The sequence below is a fragment of the Apaloderma vittatum genome, unplaced genomic scaffold (assembly GCF_000703405.1).
Source record: "Apaloderma vittatum isolate BGI_N311 unplaced genomic scaffold, ASM70340v1 scaffold1757, whole genome shotgun sequence".
NCBI classification, from domain to species: Eukaryota; Metazoa; Chordata; class Aves; order Trogoniformes; family Trogonidae; genus Apaloderma; species Apaloderma vittatum.
In genome coordinates, this window is record NW_009725468.1 from 6,525 (window position 1) to 26,000 (window position 19,476).

General features: G+C 38.6%; 1 protein-coding gene across 1 annotated transcript; it reads right to left on the reverse strand.

Annotated features, from left to right (window-relative positions):
* Positions 1-245: 245 nt before the first annotated feature.
* KPNA4 (karyopherin alpha 4 (importin alpha 3)) lies at positions 246-16,476 on the reverse strand. Its single transcript, XM_009872895.1, has 16 exons — positions 16,435-16,476; positions 15,584-15,673; positions 15,466-15,495; positions 15,329-15,381; positions 13,181-13,276; positions 12,966-13,051; positions 10,435-10,521; positions 9,171-9,340; positions 9,031-9,075; positions 7,608-7,739; positions 7,257-7,385; positions 5,545-5,649; positions 4,580-4,651; positions 3,711-3,873; positions 3,252-3,346; positions 246-2,192 (listed from the first exon to the last, which is right to left on the reverse strand). The coding sequence occupies exons 1-16, from the start codon at positions 16,474-16,476 to the stop codon at positions 2,094-2,096; spliced, it is 1,494 nt and encodes a 497-aa protein (XP_009871197.1). The 3' UTR covers positions 246-2,093.
* Between the last annotated feature and the right edge of the window lie 3,000 nt (positions 16,477-19,476).

Below are 19,476 nucleotides of genomic sequence, written 5' to 3' on the forward strand. Positions count from 1 at the left end.
GCATTTTGCCTCCTCAAAGGGTTCTCTACATTTTACAGGAAAATAGCCCTAATTTATTTAGTGGGTGCGTGCTATGTCATTAGGTACATTTCTTACTACGAAAACCAGAACAGTTATCTGCCTCACGCCTGCGTAAGACATCACACGGCCCCCTGGCCTTAAGCAGGTAAAAACCAAAGCGACAAGAGTCAGAAAGGTCCATGAAAACCAGAGTGCACGTACAAAGACACACCAAATACAACAGAGTTGCAAGTTTTAATGTTTATTTCCCCAAGACAGCCTAGCCTGCACTCTACTTGGATAAATTTCACAAGCTAGTTTCCGCTGCTTCTAGTTTTAAACTTTAACCATGTTTCTGATGACAAGGAATGCTGCAAAAATACTCTAGTCCAACAAAGAGTTATGATCACAAAATAATCTTTATCCATTCTACAGTGTTTCAGAATTACCAGTTGATTTTAAAACACAAGGTAGATATAGATGCTAATGGTGGCTAAATCTGGTATGTTTTATTATAGCAAACTGTTGTTCATGCAACACTTGTGCTCAAAGGGGAAGGCACAGCATTTCCTACAATGAGCCACCTTATAAAGAGTTCATTTTGTACAAATTTGTAACGTCGCCTTTAATTTAGTGTGCAGAACCTCAAAACTGAGGCAGTACTCCAATTACAAAAACACTTGCATCCTTTTTGTGCAAGTTTTAAAAATACAAAGTTCTCTCTAAAGTGGCTCAAAATAGATTGTTCATGGCTGCCTACATCTAAGATAAAAAGAGTCTAAACCAATTGGATTAGGCATATTAAAGGTGTTCAAACCATGACTTGATTTGTACATCTATTCACACCTCTTTTTTCGGTCTTTATTCGGCAGTACATATGCACCAAATTTCACTTTTTGAAGTTTCCATATCATTTTCATAGAAAACAAAGTTTGAAAACAAGTAACATTGAAACACAGCACGGTATCCTACCACAACGGAAACATTTGGTTACAGGACTCAACAAAATCTAAAAATGAGCTATGCTGTAGATTACCACATGCAAAGGTCTTCATGTTATCTTTGAAAATGAAAAGGATGAGATTTTATTACCACGTTTTACTGCTTTCTACTATTATGGCAACTTGTGTACTGCAACACAGCCTATTTGAAGGGAAATGTATGATTTTTTTTTTTTTCATGCAAAAATCTACAAATTAGTTTTTGATGATATGGAAAGCTTTTCATAACATCAAACATTCATCTGGTGCAAATGCACAGGGAAGCCTTCCTGAAGTTCTGACTTTACAAACAACTAATAAGCCATACAGGAAAGAAATTAGAAATAACCAAAAGAAAAATAAGAGGGGGAAAAAAAAAACCAAACCAAAAACAAAACAAAAAGAGAAACACAGGCTGCAGGAGTAAACCAGAGTCTGCTGCTAAACCGGCCTTTGTTTTTGTGTCCAGTGTAAGTTAACACTTATGAACTCATTTTGATGATTTACTAGGTTTATTTTCAGCCCCCTGAAGGCGAATCAAGCTTGCATGCGTTCACATACAGCATCACAACCATACTCTCGTACACACGCCACGCCAGCACCGGGAGCCTGCTGCAGGACCGACGAGCCCCAGATTTTGAAACGCGAGCCTGGCTCCACAGCAGCGAGTCCAGACATTCACTCAAGGTTGTCCATTCACACGGTGCTTCATAGCAAGGCCTGGGCTCATTCTCCTTGGACTTATGTGGGCATCCTATTCTCTTATGCTTACAAGGCTGGATGATGATAGTACTGCATTTCCCCCCAATTGCTCTAGTAAGTCGTTGTTCCTTCTCAGGCACTGAAGATCTTTGACCTGTAGCCCTTTTTCTTTGAACAATCTAAATAAGCATTCAGTGTGAAGTTTTTCGTTACATTTTGCCACTCATTCTCACTCGCACCCACTCGCCATCTTTGACTTCATTTGGGCTTTTCTGTGATTCCAAATGAAATCTTCACATTTTCTTTCCCGATTTAATGCAGCAGCGGATCCCATGAGCCAAGATTGATGGATCAAACCTTTTTTTTTTTTTTATTCAATGCTGCATTGTACCTAACTTCCAAAATACCACTCTAAAACTGGAACCCTTCTGCTGGTACATTGGCAGATGAATTGAAACCAAATGTTCCGCCTTGTATTGCTTCCGGAACAAGGCTAGGATCTTCATCAATCTGTAACGGAACGAGAACGTCATCAGTAGGAATAGGAAGCCAAAAGCCTCACTAAAAAGAAGACAAGACAATCCTAAATCTGATCTATTCCCTTACATCCAATCTTGCCATTCTTCTCTCCCAATTTAATCAAAACGCTGTAATAAAGTAATTTAGGCTGAAATGGTTTAGCTTGTATTTAGTAGCCAAGCTACATGGCACGCAGCAGTCTTTCTTGTTTATGCAGTTTCCACTCCAGGAAAACAGTTTGTCAGACATGCATCATCCTTACTGCCAGTTTATAAACTGTCACAGCTCTTAAGAAAACACCGGTACCATTAAGTAAGGATTAGCCAAACTTACGATACAGGTAATACACCCAACTGACACGGGGCTAAACTCCAACACCTGCTCTATATGCAAAATTCAAGTTGCTAAATAAGACTTGCATCTTATTGCTGATATGGAAGGGAAGATCTAGCACAAAAGAAACTTCAGTGCAGAGAGCAGGGCATGAACGCAACTGTGCTCTACCATTTTTGCAGTAATCCACTCCAAAGAGTTCTTCAGCCGAGTAGAAACCCCCTCTCCATGACACAGACTGAGCACATTTACTTTCTATGCAGTTAACTTCTAGGATTTGAAGTGCATGCGAATCTAAACCCTTCCTTCGATTTATGTTACATGTTTAAACTGAAACCAACATTCATGATAAGCACATCCTACCACTGAAATTACCAAAATATTCAAAATAGTTTCCTTCTTAAGAAGCAGATCTCAGATTCAATACTCAAGTCAGCGGGGAGCTGACCGAATGTGGAATGTCAAGCTCAGTCAGAAGCTGACAGTTAAGAGACCTATTCAAAGCCTCATATTTTAAATTTAAGAGAGGAGGCTTAAATCAGGCATCAGATCTTCCAGTATTTCATCATGAAGAACAGTAAAATACGCAACAGGTTCAAATACAGGCTCATTCTTCACTGAAAAAAGCACAAAAAAGTTGCAGAGAAGGCTTTAGATGTTGCCTTTATCTTGAACCGTTATTTAGGAAAGCAGACCGCAGAGCTATTACACACTTACATCATCTGAAGAGAAGAACTGATCAATGATCTCATAAGCCAGTTTGTAGATGTCTTCATTTTCATGGTTTTGTAGCTGTTCGATTTTCTCCAGGCCTACAATAAACACGTAAGTATAATGTAGTGAGAGGTAAAACACTGTTCTTTCATTCCTGTATTAACAGAAACTATTTTGTCAAGCACACCAGGCCATTAGAAAACTGGCACTTAATAAAACTATTGCCATTATCCAGCTCCTCCACATTTTCACTTGATCATCAAATTTAATCAGTTAGGAAAAGCTGAGTACATTCATATGTAGTTATGAAAAGGTAATTTTTCTTTTTTAAAAGAGAAGTTCTGCTTAAAACGTCTGTGCCAACACACAATAAAGCCAACAGCAGACACACGTGGTGGGAAGCCAAACCATCCATTTCCAGAAAGAAAACAAAATACAGCATCAAAATATTAAGCATCATACCTCCACATTCTTCTATAAGGTTGGCTATGGTTTCCGCTTCATCTTCAGCCATTTTTAAAATATTACTTAGTCCATCCAGAACCACTTGCACAACTTGCGCGTCTTTTACTGTCAGCAAATTGCAAAAGGGAGGAATTACATTTTGTTGAATTAAGTATGCCACCTAAGGGGAAAAAAAACCAAATAATGAGTTAAATCAGGGGTGTGACAGAAGCAAACACTGCACCACAAGCACACACGCAAACAAGTTTCATCATGTCAAAGTACTCAAAGTCATCCAAAGTCAAAGTATTCTGCAGAGTTCCCTTCAGAAATTCTTATTTCAGAGCATTAAAAGGTAACATTCGGTTTATATTACAAATATATTTCAAGGCTAGAACACACAATTAGCACTTTTCAGTATTAAGAGTTTCTTCAACCTCATATTGGAAGAATAACATCACCACCACAAACCTGCCTCAAAACTAATATTCCTGGCTTACAAGAAACTAGTATATTTCTACTCAATGGCTACTACTATTGTAATTATCACACTCTTATCTCTAAGGGGAAAACAGTAAAAAGATACGAGATGTTGAATGACCAAGAATCTCATCAGAGCCTGAACGAACTTATTCATAGCTCCGAGGCCACCCTAACAGAAGAGTGTCCATCCAAATCCCCATCGACACTCCTAAAGCCAGGTCATTCCAGACACAGCAGCTGAACTTCGCTTCTCAACCCCTTGTGGAAAAGTGAAGTTACTGAACAGGGCAGGAATCCAGACATTCACAATCCTGACACAGCAGCAGCCTACGCCAGTCAGCTGATGTTCTGACTCTCCAAGGCACCCCAGAAAGATAAAGGACGTAGTCGTAAAGCTTACTCACTTGGTCTTTTCTTCCGCTGATCGTTAAGTTGCTTATTGCCCAAGCAGCTTCTTTCTGAGTACCAAAGTCACCCTAAAAAGACAACCATAAAACCAGAAAAGATCGTTCCTGTTACGTTATGTAGTATTTTAGTAAAAGCTTGTATCTGTTACAGTCCATTCTGTATGGTAACACCATTGTAGTTCAGTCAGAAAGGAAAGCAACAAACAAATCCTGTAGATGTTTACTCAGTGTTCATATCCCCTCCCTGCAACCATGTTTTTAAATTGATATTCCAGAGGAAGGGGAATTTGTTTGCAAAGTAAATAAAAACTGTAGCACTCCACTCCCTCACATTCCTTATCAATATCTGTCAGGTATTACAGAGAGAGATAAGCTGAAAGTGGCAGTTCTGATAAACCACAGTACTCACTGGGACTGCGCCTGCCTCTGAGGTTAGTCAACTCAAGTCTGCTTGTTAAATTTACAGAGAAGGGTCTCCAACTCTTTTCTCAGTGATTAATAAACTGGCAGTTAACAGAGGTATTTGTGAACAGCTACAGGTTACTTCAGGTAAGGGCAAGTCATAGCACTTATGTTTCCAGATGATGGGGGGTGGGGGAAGGATGAAGTCCTTATGCTTTGGCCAAAGGTCCGGAATTAACTGAATTCTTTTCCCATCCAGAGCTGTTCACGCCACATGAGTAAAAAATTCTATCCCTTTGTTAACAAAGTGAGAAAAATAATGGAAATGGGATTTAGAAGGACCTGAGAAGGAGCTTCCTCTGATCTGCTTCCCTTCCCTAAAGCATCTGGCACTCACCATCTCACAGCACTTCCCAAAAGAATATCAACAACTAATTTATTTTATCTCACAACTTATAAAAAACACAAGGGTATAGTATGATGTAAAACATGAAGCAAGGAATTCAATGTCCCCAATGTCCCCAATTAAAGAAGCCAACTGTTAAATCCTTTTATCTAACCTTATCTAGAAGATGTATTATCATTGGAACAAGGTTTGCATCTATTACTGCCTGAACTTGCTGCTGATTTCCTGCAGTGATGTTAGATAGGAACCACACTGCTTCCTGCAAAATAAAAGGACGTGAGAAATTATTGATTCAGATAGTCTTCTACATCGTAGCAAGACTTTATACAGGCACATTTCTACATCTGCAATTCATACACTAGTCAATCTTAAATAAAGTATTGTATCGGTTTGATTGTACGCAACTGAATTCTTAGCGAGTAAGCCAGGCATACAGACAAAGTGGGCAGTCACGCCTTAGGAGACTCCACAACACTCTTCCAGCTTTCATTTTTACAAACACTCCAAATCCACGGATTAAAAGGAAAAATTATTAAGTGAAAAAAAAAAAGTTACAAGGCTACAGATAAGCACTCATAATCAACTCTTATTGAGAATGAGCGCTACAGTAGTTTTCAGCTGATGGTCAGATGAATTCCAAAAGGCAGTACAGCATCGTGCTTCCCAGATGAGAGCGGCAGAAGACAACCTGTTCTTTACCTGCTCCACAGTGTTTCTCTGAGCATCAATCGTCAAGAAAACGCAACACCTAGTACTTAAATGCCTGCTTTTCAGGAATACTGCAAAGTTATGTGACCCTTTATGGTCATTCTCTCCATAAACCCAAGACTTTCTCCTTCCAGCAATAATCAACAGCAGGTGCTCAGGAAAACGTGCAAGAAGAAATCCCTTCCCCGGTAGGTCCTCCCAGTCCTGAATAGCTGAAATTTTGAACTAAGTCAAGGACTGTATCTGGATTCTTGTGTTAAAAAAGGATCAAGGGCCCTCCACTCCCTTTCAGGAGGAATTTGTCAAGAAATAATGAACACTGTTTCACAGAAAATGTTAAGTATATTCAGAGTATCACCTTGTTTTAATCCTACAGTTCATACATTTCTCCCTTTCTAGAAATCCTCCATCACTTCTTCTCAATTCTCCTCTCTACTTATCTGGCAGGACAACTTTTTGGTCAGGAATTCTCACATTTTGATTCCACCGAGTCTCTTGGATCAGATCACAGGATCACTTTCATTAATGAACCTGTTAGAGATTTAAGATGCCGAGGCTTGTCCTGGTGGGCTCGTTTTGGGCTTTAATCATCGGCAATGTTGCAAAGCAGCAGCCCAGAACTCAACAACACGCCTCAGATGCACTCCGGAATCAGCACCGCGTTGTCAGCGCCCCCGTTCAAAGCCTTTTCTGTACACGCACACACACACGCGTCCCCCGCAGCCCACCCCCAGCTAGACTTGGTTTAATTCCATTTATCGCACACACACTCCATTCAAAGGGACATCCAATTATCTCTGTTTCATCACTTCCAAGAGAGTCAGTTTAATTAAAGTGACATTTCACAGATCAACAACTCCAACTTTTAAGTCAACAGTCAGAGTAAGATAAAGCTTTAATTTCATAAAAATTCAATTAGAAGAATCAGGAAGAAACATCCTTGTCAAGTTAACAGTTTGCAGCTCCTTAAAGATTTTTCTACTGGTGCTAACTTCAAGAAAAATTTCAGCACTGCTTGCTCTTGCCATAAACTGGTGTAAGCAGCCAATTACTTGAATCTCTACCACATCAAGTTATATGAAATCCAAAAGAGCTAAGCCAAACATATATATATAAAAAAAGAATTATCAATCGTGTGCAATCTCTGCATTTACTTACCTTATTAATTTTTTCTTTGGGATGTGTCAGAAGTGCTGGAAAATGTGAGAGAGCTTCACAGTTCAGAACTACCTGTGTCTGTTCATCGGTACCAGTGACGATGTTTCCTACAGCTCTCAGTGCAGCAGTCTGAAAACAAAATATTTTCTTTAAAAAGGAGCTCTTCGAATAATTTTTTTTTGTTGAGCACATACTTCCAAACAGTAAGAGTTAAAAAAACCAATACATTTTATGTAAACGCTGTATAACACAGGAGAAAGTACTCTTTATACTTCAGCATGAACTAAAAAGACAAAACAGTTGCTTTCTATAGTATTACACTTGGAACAACTTAAAATTACCCAAACTTACCTGCACTTTAACTTCTTGATGACTGAGAAGAGGAACCAAATGAGGGACTATTCCGGAGTCTATCACCATCTGGATCTGCTCATTGCCAGCATCCGTTAGATATGAGAGTGCCCAGACTGTATCTACCAATATCTAACAGTAAAAATATTTCTTTGTAAATAGTACAGAAATATCAAAAGCCTTATACAAAAAATAAAAATTGAAATTAAAATGGAAAATATTTATCATTGTGAAGCTAGTATTGATACAACAAAAGCTCACTTTGTTTTACAAACTCCTGACATTCTGAAATACAACTGCTGTTCTAGCTCCAAAGAACACACCAGTATAAAAAACCCCACACAAACAAAACCAACAGCTAAACTGCTAATGAGAGCTTAACTTCTGAAGGATATAATAAAAGCAATTCAATTACATCAGCTCTTTTTACAAGGTACTGGTGGACAACCTCCTCCCCTCTGGCAGGAGGATAAAGCCTTAGCAAATACTAAGCTACAGGCATTTGGCACTCTCAAATCAATAAACCGTACATTAAATGGTATTGAGTTATTTTCTTTTTGGAATTCCCCCACAAAATTTCAGAAAAGCTTTGAAATTTTTTTTTTTTACATCTGATACAGCAGCACTGAAGACTGAATTTCCTGTGTGTGCATATACACGGGTGTACTCACACTCAGAAAAGTCAATTAAACAGCACTAAGTCTGAGCATGTCAAGTGATAGCTTACAAAAAAAACCACCAAACCCAGACCCCAAAAGAAGCCCTAAAACTGAGTGAGCATTGTTTCAGCATTGTTTTTGACTTACAAATACAAGAAATTCGAAAAAGCTTGATTTCACCTACTTATATACAAGAAATTAGATAGTACAACTACTATAGGAGCTTCTGTTAATACATTTAAGCATATTTTGGCAAAGCACAGTTGCCATTAACTTTGACAACTAAGCAACAACTTCAGTAGGAAGAAAAGAATTCACCTTAAGCAATTCTGACTTAGGTTTAGGCAAACAGCTGACACATTTCACAAGTCCAGTAGTCTCATTCACTCACTCTACTAATAACCCAACGTTCATATTTAACACCTCAGAAGTTACATCTAACATTTTACAGATGCAGCAGACAATTTTTCCTTCATTTATACTGATAACCTCAAATGAACGTTCACAGAAATGCAACTGAAACTGCATTTTATTTTTGTGCAGGGAAAGTCCATGCAAATGAGCAAAGATAGAGAAATATCACGCAAAAAATCATAAGTTACACTTCAAAATAAGCAGTTAAAAGATATCAAAGTAAGTTTGCCATAATGGAAGATAACATGACAGATATTTTTTTTTAAAGAAAAGTTAACTCTGAGAAACTTTATACTCCAGCTAGAAAACTATACCAGAACACAAAGCTAGCTTTAAGTGGTGTTACTTACATTTACATCTGTGTGGTGAATTAAAACACAGAGCGCTGGAAGGATCTGAGGAGGAAAAGAAACGTCTGATGGTTATTTCAAAGGCAGACAGACACTCCGCCTCACTATAGTTACACCGAACAGTGAGTTCATTCAGTCACCTCCTGAATGGTTTCCATCGGCGGAGGAGGATCTTTGTGACGGCACAAGTTGACCATGACCCAAGTAACATTTCTTAAGAAAGTTATGGGAATAGATGGGCTGATGAAGGACAGCAGTGGTTTCACTACTCCAAGACTAATAACGTAATCTCTACACTGGGGTCCATCACCTGTCGGAGACATCGGAACAATTAGGAAGACAAAGATCATTTCACACCACTCACAAAAAGTCTAGACTTAAAGCTTCAGTCATTTAAAATGTATACATAAGAATGCAGGTTTTGGAAAGATGCATATAAATATATATATAGAGAGAGATATAGCTATCAGTATCTATATAGATCCATCTATCATAAAGACACTTACAGAAAGCTTTAGTAGGACCTGTGACTGCCTTGCTGCTTCATTTTGAACTACTCAAAACCAGCTAGATCCTTAACAGAAAAGTGTTGGTGATTTATAGCAGCTGTACAGGTTGGGAACAGAAAAGAGGTGGTGATCAATGCCCAGCCACCAAGAATAGCCCATAGCCCAAAGCATTCCTCAAGAACCCTTCACAAAGTTTATAATCAATACTAAAACATCTCAAGAGTAGTTCAAAATTGCCCGAAAACTGGTACTACCAACTCCGTATCTGAAAGACAAGCACACCCATCACTGCCCGGGTATCGCTACAGCTGTCTCGAAAGTGGCATCTGACCTGTACTGCACATGTGTCACTAACAGCTTCAAGCAGACATAAACCAGTGAAATTTATTGGCTTGCATCTTAAGAAGGACTAGGCATTTCTAAAATATCAGACTGTAGGAATCTCAGTATGTCAGAACCGGTATGAATCCTCAAGAAGCACAGTCAGGGCTGTACACCACAAAGCTAATGCCTGCACAAGAAAAGGAAAAATCCAATGAAAGAACAAATGTTTTGAAGTTATCTAGAATTCAACATCATGTGTGCAAGCTCAGGCAAAATTTCAGACTTAAATGCAAACCAGTTTTTATTTTAACAATTTGCATGTCTGTTTGCCAGCAATTCCTTCTCCTGTACCCAGACAGAAAGCGTGTAGACACGTGGTGTTGGGTGCACACCATCAATACACAACAGATTAAACCAGGAGTAAGTTAAGAACGGGGTAACTGCCGGTCTAACGGCTGCCTTTTGGCTCACAGCTGAACATCTCCAAGTTCCGACACACAAAATCCTACCCAGCTTATTCATTCAATAAGAAAGGGAACTTGGAATTTTTAGTGGCAGGAGTAACACAAACCTATGATATTTCCTAAAGCCCACACAGCTTGCTCGCAAACATTTTGATGAGGTGAATGCAGCAGTCTCAGAAAAAGTGGCACAGCATCTGAAAGACACAAACAGAACCCCACGCAACTGTGAAAAAACACATTTCTCAAAAGGCAAAATAGTTCACATAATTAGCTCTTAAAAAGGAACTCCAGTATTGCACAAGAAAGTTTTCTCCTGATTAAGTATCGGTCAAAACTTTACTAACTTCCCAGATGATACCGAGATAAAACATACTGTAATAAATTTTCCCTCACTGCACTCGCAGAGCCCACACTTCAGAACATTATGAAAGCAACTCTTAAAATAACCTGACATTTAATTTGTTTGTAAGTCTCACAAGTTTACTGAAGCTTGTCAGAACTCCCAATGTAGTTATGCTCACTGAATTTGGAAATTCCCTGCTAAGGAATCTATCAGAACCAGCTGCAGAGCCGTAACAGTTTAAGACCAACCTCAACCCATTCAAACTGGCCAACTTCAGTGTCAGGAGGAGGAACACAGACTCCAAGAGAGGTTCGTATTTTTAGTCAGACTCTCTCTCAATGTAGAAAATTTTTTTGCTGGAGAAATAACTCACACGATAGTTTTCTTATTTCTTACTAAATAAGAGTATTTTACAATGCCTGTATGCAAGGAGGAAAAAAAACTTGCTGAGTACTTGAGAAGTACTTCTGGAAAGATTACAGCAGACCGCCTTTTTCTCTGAAATACACTGAAATAATCCATACTTTCATGTCACAGCCATTACATTGGTTAATGTAGTCCATACAAGCAGACCTAGCTAAATCAGAGATCATCACTAAAAATAAAATTACTGTATTTGGCACTCATCTTCAATCCACTGATAAGCTAGGTCTAAGTAACAAGTGTTCTAGATCAGAAGTGTGGGACACATTGCACGTTAACTAAAATTTTCGAACCAAAACTCAGAATGCAACTGGGAAAGGAAAAGGAGGATGAGAAAAAAGAAAGTTAAAAAGTATTAGCAAAGATGCATACTGTAACAGTCAAATCCAAAATTATCAGCCTTTTAATGCTTAGTTTGTAAAAGCAAAGGGCAACTGATCTTGCAACCAGTGTAATCTCAAAACTTACATACAATTTAAAAAAAAAAAGTATCTTTTAAGCTGAAGTAACCTGCCTTTAATTCCTTCACATCTGCTGTGGACAATCAACCTATTTTTCCAATCAAACATTTCTGAAACACACCTGGCCATTTAAGAGAAAACAGCAATAAGGATTTTCTTATGATTCCTTATCTTTTTCTAAATATAAAGCCAGTAACAAAGTTTGAGAAGTCTGTCACTGCTTTGCACTAACAACAAAAAAGAAACAATCTTCTTTGATCATTAAACTGAAAAGTCATGAAATCCATGCAAACACGGACATTTCAACACAACCACCACCAGATATCTTAGAAACTGTACTTACTACCTCAAACAAAAGTTCCAATTAGTTCTCAAACAAGTCAATACATGATGATTGTGGTGGGGGGAAAAACACACCAAAAAATCAAGCATAATTGTGTCTTTCCACTGTTGGAAGCACAGCGTGTTTAATGGTATCAGCAGCAAGCACTGCAATATAGCACCAATTCCAACCATTAAAGCTACTGGTTTATCACATAATGTGAGTTTTGTGATTTTTTTTTCCCCTTAAACTTCAGGTAAACCCCTGATTTACTGTATGTTTGATTCTCCCATTGGTCTCAAGAAGCTCTGCTGTTTTATTCCCTAATCTCAGCAAGCCTACAGACACTTTGCTTTAGTTCTGCTTTACCAAAACAAAGAGTCCTTCGACTTAGGCAGGTTTAGAGTACAGCAGCAAGCTTGCTTTGCTTGGCACCTCAGATTTCATGTCCAACAACAATTCCTCACCATGTTTCAGATTCTCGAAAACATGAAGGACAGAGTTTTTCTTCAACTAGATTTCGGAAGAGAATTCAATGCCAGGTACCCTGGATTTGGTCCACATCTTTTGCTCCCTCTTCACAATAAGGTAGGAAATCCCTCCATAGGAGATTTTTAGCTTTTTTCAGCTGGTTGGTTGAAGTTTTTTGTTGGCGTTCGGATTCAGTTTTCTTTGTTTTGAAGTTTGAAAACTGGAAACCAGCAGATAGCAACTCTGCTAAAACACTGTGAGTTTCCAAAAGAGATTACTCACCATTAGGAAACTCAACTGAATTTAAAAATTTGAGAAAATGAAGAACAAAAGGAGGTGTGCGCTTCAACTGACGCTGCTTGCCAGAGAAGAAGTAGAACATCTGGCAGGAGACTTCATGGGCAGGTCCCTCAGCGACCTGCCCCGTGATCCACAACCGAATTTCACCCATCCTGGCTATCGCATGACAGGATCAACCCTAAGATGTGGATTGGTGAACACGCTCAAGATAGAGAGGAACAGGACTGTGGATGCTCTTCACAATATCATTCAGACTAACTTATTTTTGTAGAAGCTGCAGCGTGTGCTTTATCAGCCATCAAATACCGTCAGACTTACTGGATTGAACTACGGCCTGTGTTTGTTCAGAGGTTCCCGAGGCAATGTTTGTTAAAGCCCATGCAGCTTCAAACTGTAACGAAGGACTGCAAAGCAAGAAAAAACAAAAAAGCATGACTGTAACATGAGTTTCCAAACCAGATGCCATAGGCAACATTTGCCAAGTATCAAAAACACTTGCAACAATTGTAACACTGAATTTTAGAAATACTCACTTGTCATCTCTTTCAAGACAGTGCACTAAAATAGGTAATATTCCTGATTTTATTAGATCATCAATTGGTGGATTGCGATCACTGGAAAGCAGTTTTCTATTTAGGAAAAGGAGAAAAAAAAAAAGCAAAAATTAACACACAAATCACAAAAGAAGAGAAGTCATGAAGGCTGAGAAGTTCTTTGCAAGTGTCTGTCTCATGCTCTCCAAGACCAAGCAGGATTTGTTTTCTCCACTTGAAGTGAAAATAACCCCAAAACTGGAATTACTGAACTACTGAAAAACTGAAGCCTTTACCTGCACTGCCCCTTTCACTTACCATGTTCTCCCTGACTACTTTTGAAGTTTACTGTCAGTCAGCAAAATAAAGATCACCAGAGTTAATTCAGTTACACCCTCCCACAGCTTCTTCCTCCTCCACCCAACCAGGGAGATAAACAGATCCCAGCTGCTTTGACAGGAAAGGCAGAAACTCATTTCTTCTTTACCAAGGATATAATGTCAGAGAGAAAGGACTCAAAGTACTGCTGCGGAAGACCCTACTAATTTATTTCAATTCTTAATCCCTTTAGTTTCACCCTTCTGCAGCAAAGGAATTAAGGAGAATGAAGGAAGCTTCTTGGAGGGGACACCTTGGCTCAGCACACCAAACTTTCACCAGCAGTGGGAAGCAAGATTCTACGCAGTCATCTCTTCGTAGGGCAGCCTGTTCACTAACACGTTAACTACAAATCAACTTCCCACTGCCACTCTTTATCCTGAAAGGTATCACTGACGTGTTAAAGGGCGTAACACAGGGAAAAAGAGATGAAAAGCCAGATGTGAAAAAAAAAAAAAATAGCTCAGAAAACTAAGCAATGGGGAAGATCTGAACAGATTACGTGAAGACTCTTGTAATAACCAGATGTGAATTTTCAACTTCCAACTAAGTGAAGAGATTCCTTTTAGAACTGAAGACAACTTACGTCTACAATATTATAAAAATTAAGGAACAAAAATGCGCTTGTGGAATAACAGTGATTTTGGTCCAGTGACAAAACAATCACAGTGCAGTCTATTCACAAAACATCTGCTCAAACAGGCAGAGAATTACAATACAAGAATCAAAACTTCAGGTTTTGGGGGAGGTTTGAGGGGTTTTTTTGTTTAATTTGGCTTTTCTTTGTCTTAAGTACTTCTAATCAGTTTTATGTTCCTCATATTCCAGTTGTATGTTTTGAGGGTTAGACCTGGGCAGGATTTTTCCTTCCTGTTCCAGCTCCAGACCAAAGGATGGTACAGGTTCGATCGAGACTGAGAATCATTTTTTTATCTCTAAAATACAATTCAATGTCCTTCCAGTAATGTAAACTGCACTCCCTTGATTTTAGTTATCAATTTAAAAGAAATAGTTACAACAGTAACAAATCCACAGGGACATTCCCACTTTTTTAAAAATCAGGTTTAATTCAATGTACTTCAGCCTAACTTGGTTGAGATCAGCTACAGTAAACTGGACGTTCTGCATGATGCTACCCTAAGTTGATGAAATTTTTTAATGAAGGCCTGTTGCCCAACAGAAATGAGCAGAGGAACTATTCTTTCCACTATCGATTTCAAATACATTAACTCGCAAAAGTCAAAGAGATCTCCAGTTCACCTGACCACAGAGGGTAAACAAGTAAAAAGTTGTAGCTTCTTGCTGCAACAACAACAAAAAAGCCCAGCGGCTCATCAATAGCAGTTAAATACACAATTTATTTTGTAAGAGGACTTTTAAGATCACTTCTCGAATACACACAACTACACAGAATTGCTTTTAAAGGAGAAAGTGGTTTTAGTGGCCTAATCCATGACAAAACTAGAGAAAGGATCATGCTGGTTCTTTCTGTATTTAAAGCTAAAGACTTTATAGTCCTGCCAATTACATATTTTGCTCTATTTCTAAGAAGCAAATACTACGCTACGGCAAATATCATTTATTTGTACATAACGGAAAATCTGCCTATTTGAAAGAGACCTTTTTTGTAAAGTTCTATTTATCAAGTTTCATTTTCTAAAACTGGTAAATTGCATACTTTTTCCAGTTAAGCTAGAACACATTTTCTGAATTTAAGAGCACAATAAAGTACGAACAACAACAGTATATTTGAGAAAAGTGTGTTCTTACCTTGCAGCCTGCACAGCACTTAACTGTATACCCTGGTTGTCACTCGAAGCATTCTAAAAGAAAAGAGAATTTAAGACTTTTCACATATTTATCACCATGATGTGAAGAATGTTCAAACAATTAAGTATTATTTTTACCTGTACTATTGCCTCCAAAGAAGTGTTTTGCTAGAAAACAGAGACAAAAGTCAGACGTTAGAAATTTCTTTTAAATACATTAAAAAAAGACATGCTTGAGAGTTAAGTTAATTCTTACCACTCTGAAGTCACCATCTATATCAGAATCTTCACAGATATCTTCATGGGGTACATTTCTCCTCTTCAGTAGATGCTCATCTCTTTTGTTCTTAAAGAGAAAAATTATTTAATACCTTTAAAACCTTAACTTGGAGGATGTGGCTGTTGTTAAGAAGGGATTAGAAGCTTCTGTTTTACACAAGCACCACAAACACGCTGTCATTGATACTGCTAAAAGTTCCAACATCCAAGATAGTGGAAAGGGCTGCAGAGCACATTTTGGAAATTACTCCTTCCTAGAAAAATCCTCTGCCCAGCTTGACCTCCAGCAGTAACTACTTTTGCAGGAAGTTTCATCCATCAACCCTGACATCACAACCTATTTGTCATTATTACTAACAAGACGAGGCAATTCCCAGAGGCTAGTTTTCTGTTCATCCCAGAAGCAAAATAATTCAAGTTATTATTACTTGTCTCAAGAGCTAGTTTTCCAACAACTCTAAACAGCGTTATCCTCATGCATATACTCTTCCACTCTTACTTGCTTTTACTACGTTTTTAAAATTGAAAACCTAGCTGGAGAAACAAGAATTATTTCCTTCAACAGACTAAAAGTTAAATTCTGGTTTTCTGGACAAAAAATATGGAACTTCCAGCAGCAGATATGGTAATTGTAGAATTTCCTTCTAAACCAAGGTACCTTCACAGAATTAGAAAAGACAAATAGATAGTTTTAACAATGGTTTTCTTGGTGAACAACACACAAGAGTATCTATTTTTTTTTAATCCTTTAACAAAAACTCCCAAATTTTACTGAAATAAAAACACAGCCAAAGCCCATTTACTAAGAGCAATGCTCGATCATCTCACCTTTCTCAGCTCCACTACAACTTCATTTCTTTGTCTTCTCATAGTCTGAAAAGAAACAAAATCGAAGTACATTACGCTCTGAACCTAAACAAAGTAAAGTTCTTGTACCGTTTTTTTTTTACATTCATTCACTTTAAACAGTATTTGTACACACAGGATTTAATTTTCATCATAAAAGTAGAAATTCAACAGGAAACTGAGATAGCTAGATTATTTCTGCCTCTATTATTTCACAGTAAACCAGAGTCCCCAAAGTCTTCATGTTAAAGGAAAATGTGTATACAGAATCAGGAAATAAAAAAGCATCTTTCAACAAAGAGCAACACTGAAAGGAGTTGTGCATAAAACAGGAGCACTAAAAACATTACAAGCACCAAACTACCAGAAAGCAGACTAAGTTTGCCCAACATTTATAACTTTTTCTTGATTCAAGAAGAAACATACACAGACACCACGAGTCAAAACCTAGAGATGGCCAAACCTGCCATTTTTATGAGAACGCATATTGGCAAACTTGAAAACTGTGAAGTCCAAGTCCAGCACAACCGCTGCCACCTGCACACCTAACTGAGAACTTGTATCTCGTACTTCCTCAGAGCAGCAGGGGAATTGGGCGATTCCCCAGGCAGGGACACTTGTGTGTCTGGGCTACACCGGCCAGCAAAGCGCAGGATCCACGACTAACAGGTAACTGTCACTGTGGAGCTATACTGAAAAACAGGGCATGAAGTTCAGGCTGCGCAGGTAATCCTTCACGTAACCAAAGCAAAAGAGGTAAAGCAAAAAGAATTTCAGCGATGTAACTCTAGAATGAACAGATCTGGATGACCCCAGGCCCTTTTCTGAATGACGCCTACAAGGCTTCGCAGGGAAGCGCGGCACCAAGAGTGCCCTTCCGGACACAAGAGGTGGGAAAGTTCTGCAGGAGCTCTCACTCACCCAAACCCGCCCAACCCTACTTGTTTCTCCCAGATATTCAAGTCAATTTATAGACTTCACACATTTGATATGCACCCGTCTCCATTACTGGACAAACCAGTACTCGCCCTGTGCCTTGTGCAATAGCTTTATAAACAAGTTCAAATTAAGAGACCCAGTCAGGAAAAGTGAGTTACAAAAATATTATTTATAAATGAAAATCTCAAACTCCTTGGCACTGTAAGAGTAATTTGTAATTTTTGGGATCACTTTCTCTACAGCTCCACTAAGAATACTTGGGGAGGGGGGGAAGCAATTGTAAATATACAGAAATAGGTTTACTACTGCTTGTGTTAGTACAGTGCAAAGTGAAAACACAGGGAAAAAAACAGTCTATAGTGATTTTATTCTACACTTTCAACTTGGCAATAAATGAGAATAGCAAGGTTAAAACAACTGCATTTTTATTGTGACTTAACCATTCACAAGCCCAGAAAAAGCTTGCAATCCTAGAGCATGAGACTGTGTTAACACAGAATACAAGGATAAGGAATGGCTCAGAGAGCTTCTGAACACTAATAAGAGCAGCTCTGAAGATTAAAAGCCTGACTTTCAGAAGTATAATCATTTTTATCAAAAAGAATGCACATTTCATCAAAATCAAATATTTCCAGCTAGAGCAAGGCAGTTTACTTTCTCAGGGGAAGAAGCTGCAAGAAAAATAAAAGAGCGGGAAAGGATGCGAGAGGAAAAGGACGGGTTCCCCTCTGCTTTGGAGGAAGAACTTTTCATCGCGTTGAGGATCAAAACACAGGCAGAGGCGTGAAAATCCCCCCAACAACACTCACAGAATGGTAACTCCCCACTTTGTAAAAAGCTGCAGCTGCAGCACCTGGAATGACTAGATAAGAGCTATAAAAAGCGAGTACGAACCGTCTTACACTAAACAGCACCAAACCGAGTTTCCAGGAAATACGTGCACCTGTAAAGATGTTCATTCAATTGGCCAATCAAAATTAGAAATGAACAGCTGAGTCTGATGCAGCTTAGACTCGCAGCTTTTTCAGTTTTAAACCTACAGAGTCACGGCTGCTACATGAGGTCAACAGTTAACGCTGAACACTACCAGAGAAACTTTACTCCAGTGAGCTTATTCCCCATAGCTAGATAAGCCTTTCAAAGATTTCTTAGAATTCTTCAAATGATAGTGAGAACCCCAAGGTGTAATCTCTAAAGAGAGGAAAAGACCCCACCAACACATTCTAATAATAACTCTTTATTAACACTTTCCTGCCCCAATAGGTATGCTCTGAATTGATACAATACCTGCCCTATAAACACTTACATGAAGTTTTAGCATTTTGTAATAGCTCCAATTTGAGTTTCTGTATTGATACAAAATGAAGAAAAGTTTCTCCAGTTGCCACCTTTTCACACATCTCTTTGTTAACCCTACAATTACAAATTACACACCATCGGCCTCATGACTTTGCAGTCCGTGCTTCAACTCTCTGAAGTGTCTACCAACCTGGCATAATCAAGAAAAAAAATGAGGAAAAACTCAGATAATAAGACTGCAGAATTGTAGCAAGCCCCTAACAATCTCACAAGACCTAATTAATGCCTTCCCAATCCACTATTGCTACTGCAACCTAACAAAATAAGCTATGAAAAAACTGTACTGCAAGGATTCTTCTCACTAGACTTCAACGATGACATTACCAGTTACAGAAGAGCTGTTGCTAACAGAGAGCGACACTCAATGCAGATTTTCAAGAAGACTGAATTGCTAGAACACCAACTATAAATGCACACTAAGCTAAAAAGAATATAAAAAAGACTAGTGAGCCCAAAAGGAAGTTTTTGTGTGTGGTTACACACCTTTCGGACAACTGCACATGCCTCTGTGTGTGCATGACAGGGGAGAAGTGAGTGAGGCCAAAACAAATATTCCAAGAAAAAAGGCTCAGATGTGTCATTAAGAAGTGTCTTTACTCAGGGGGAAAAAAAAATAATAAAAAAAAAATTCCTGAAGCTCCATCAAAACTCTGATGGAACAAGAAGAATGTTCTCCCTCCAGACACAAGCTGCCAGGCCCTATGTTTTAATTCTTGCCTGTTTCTG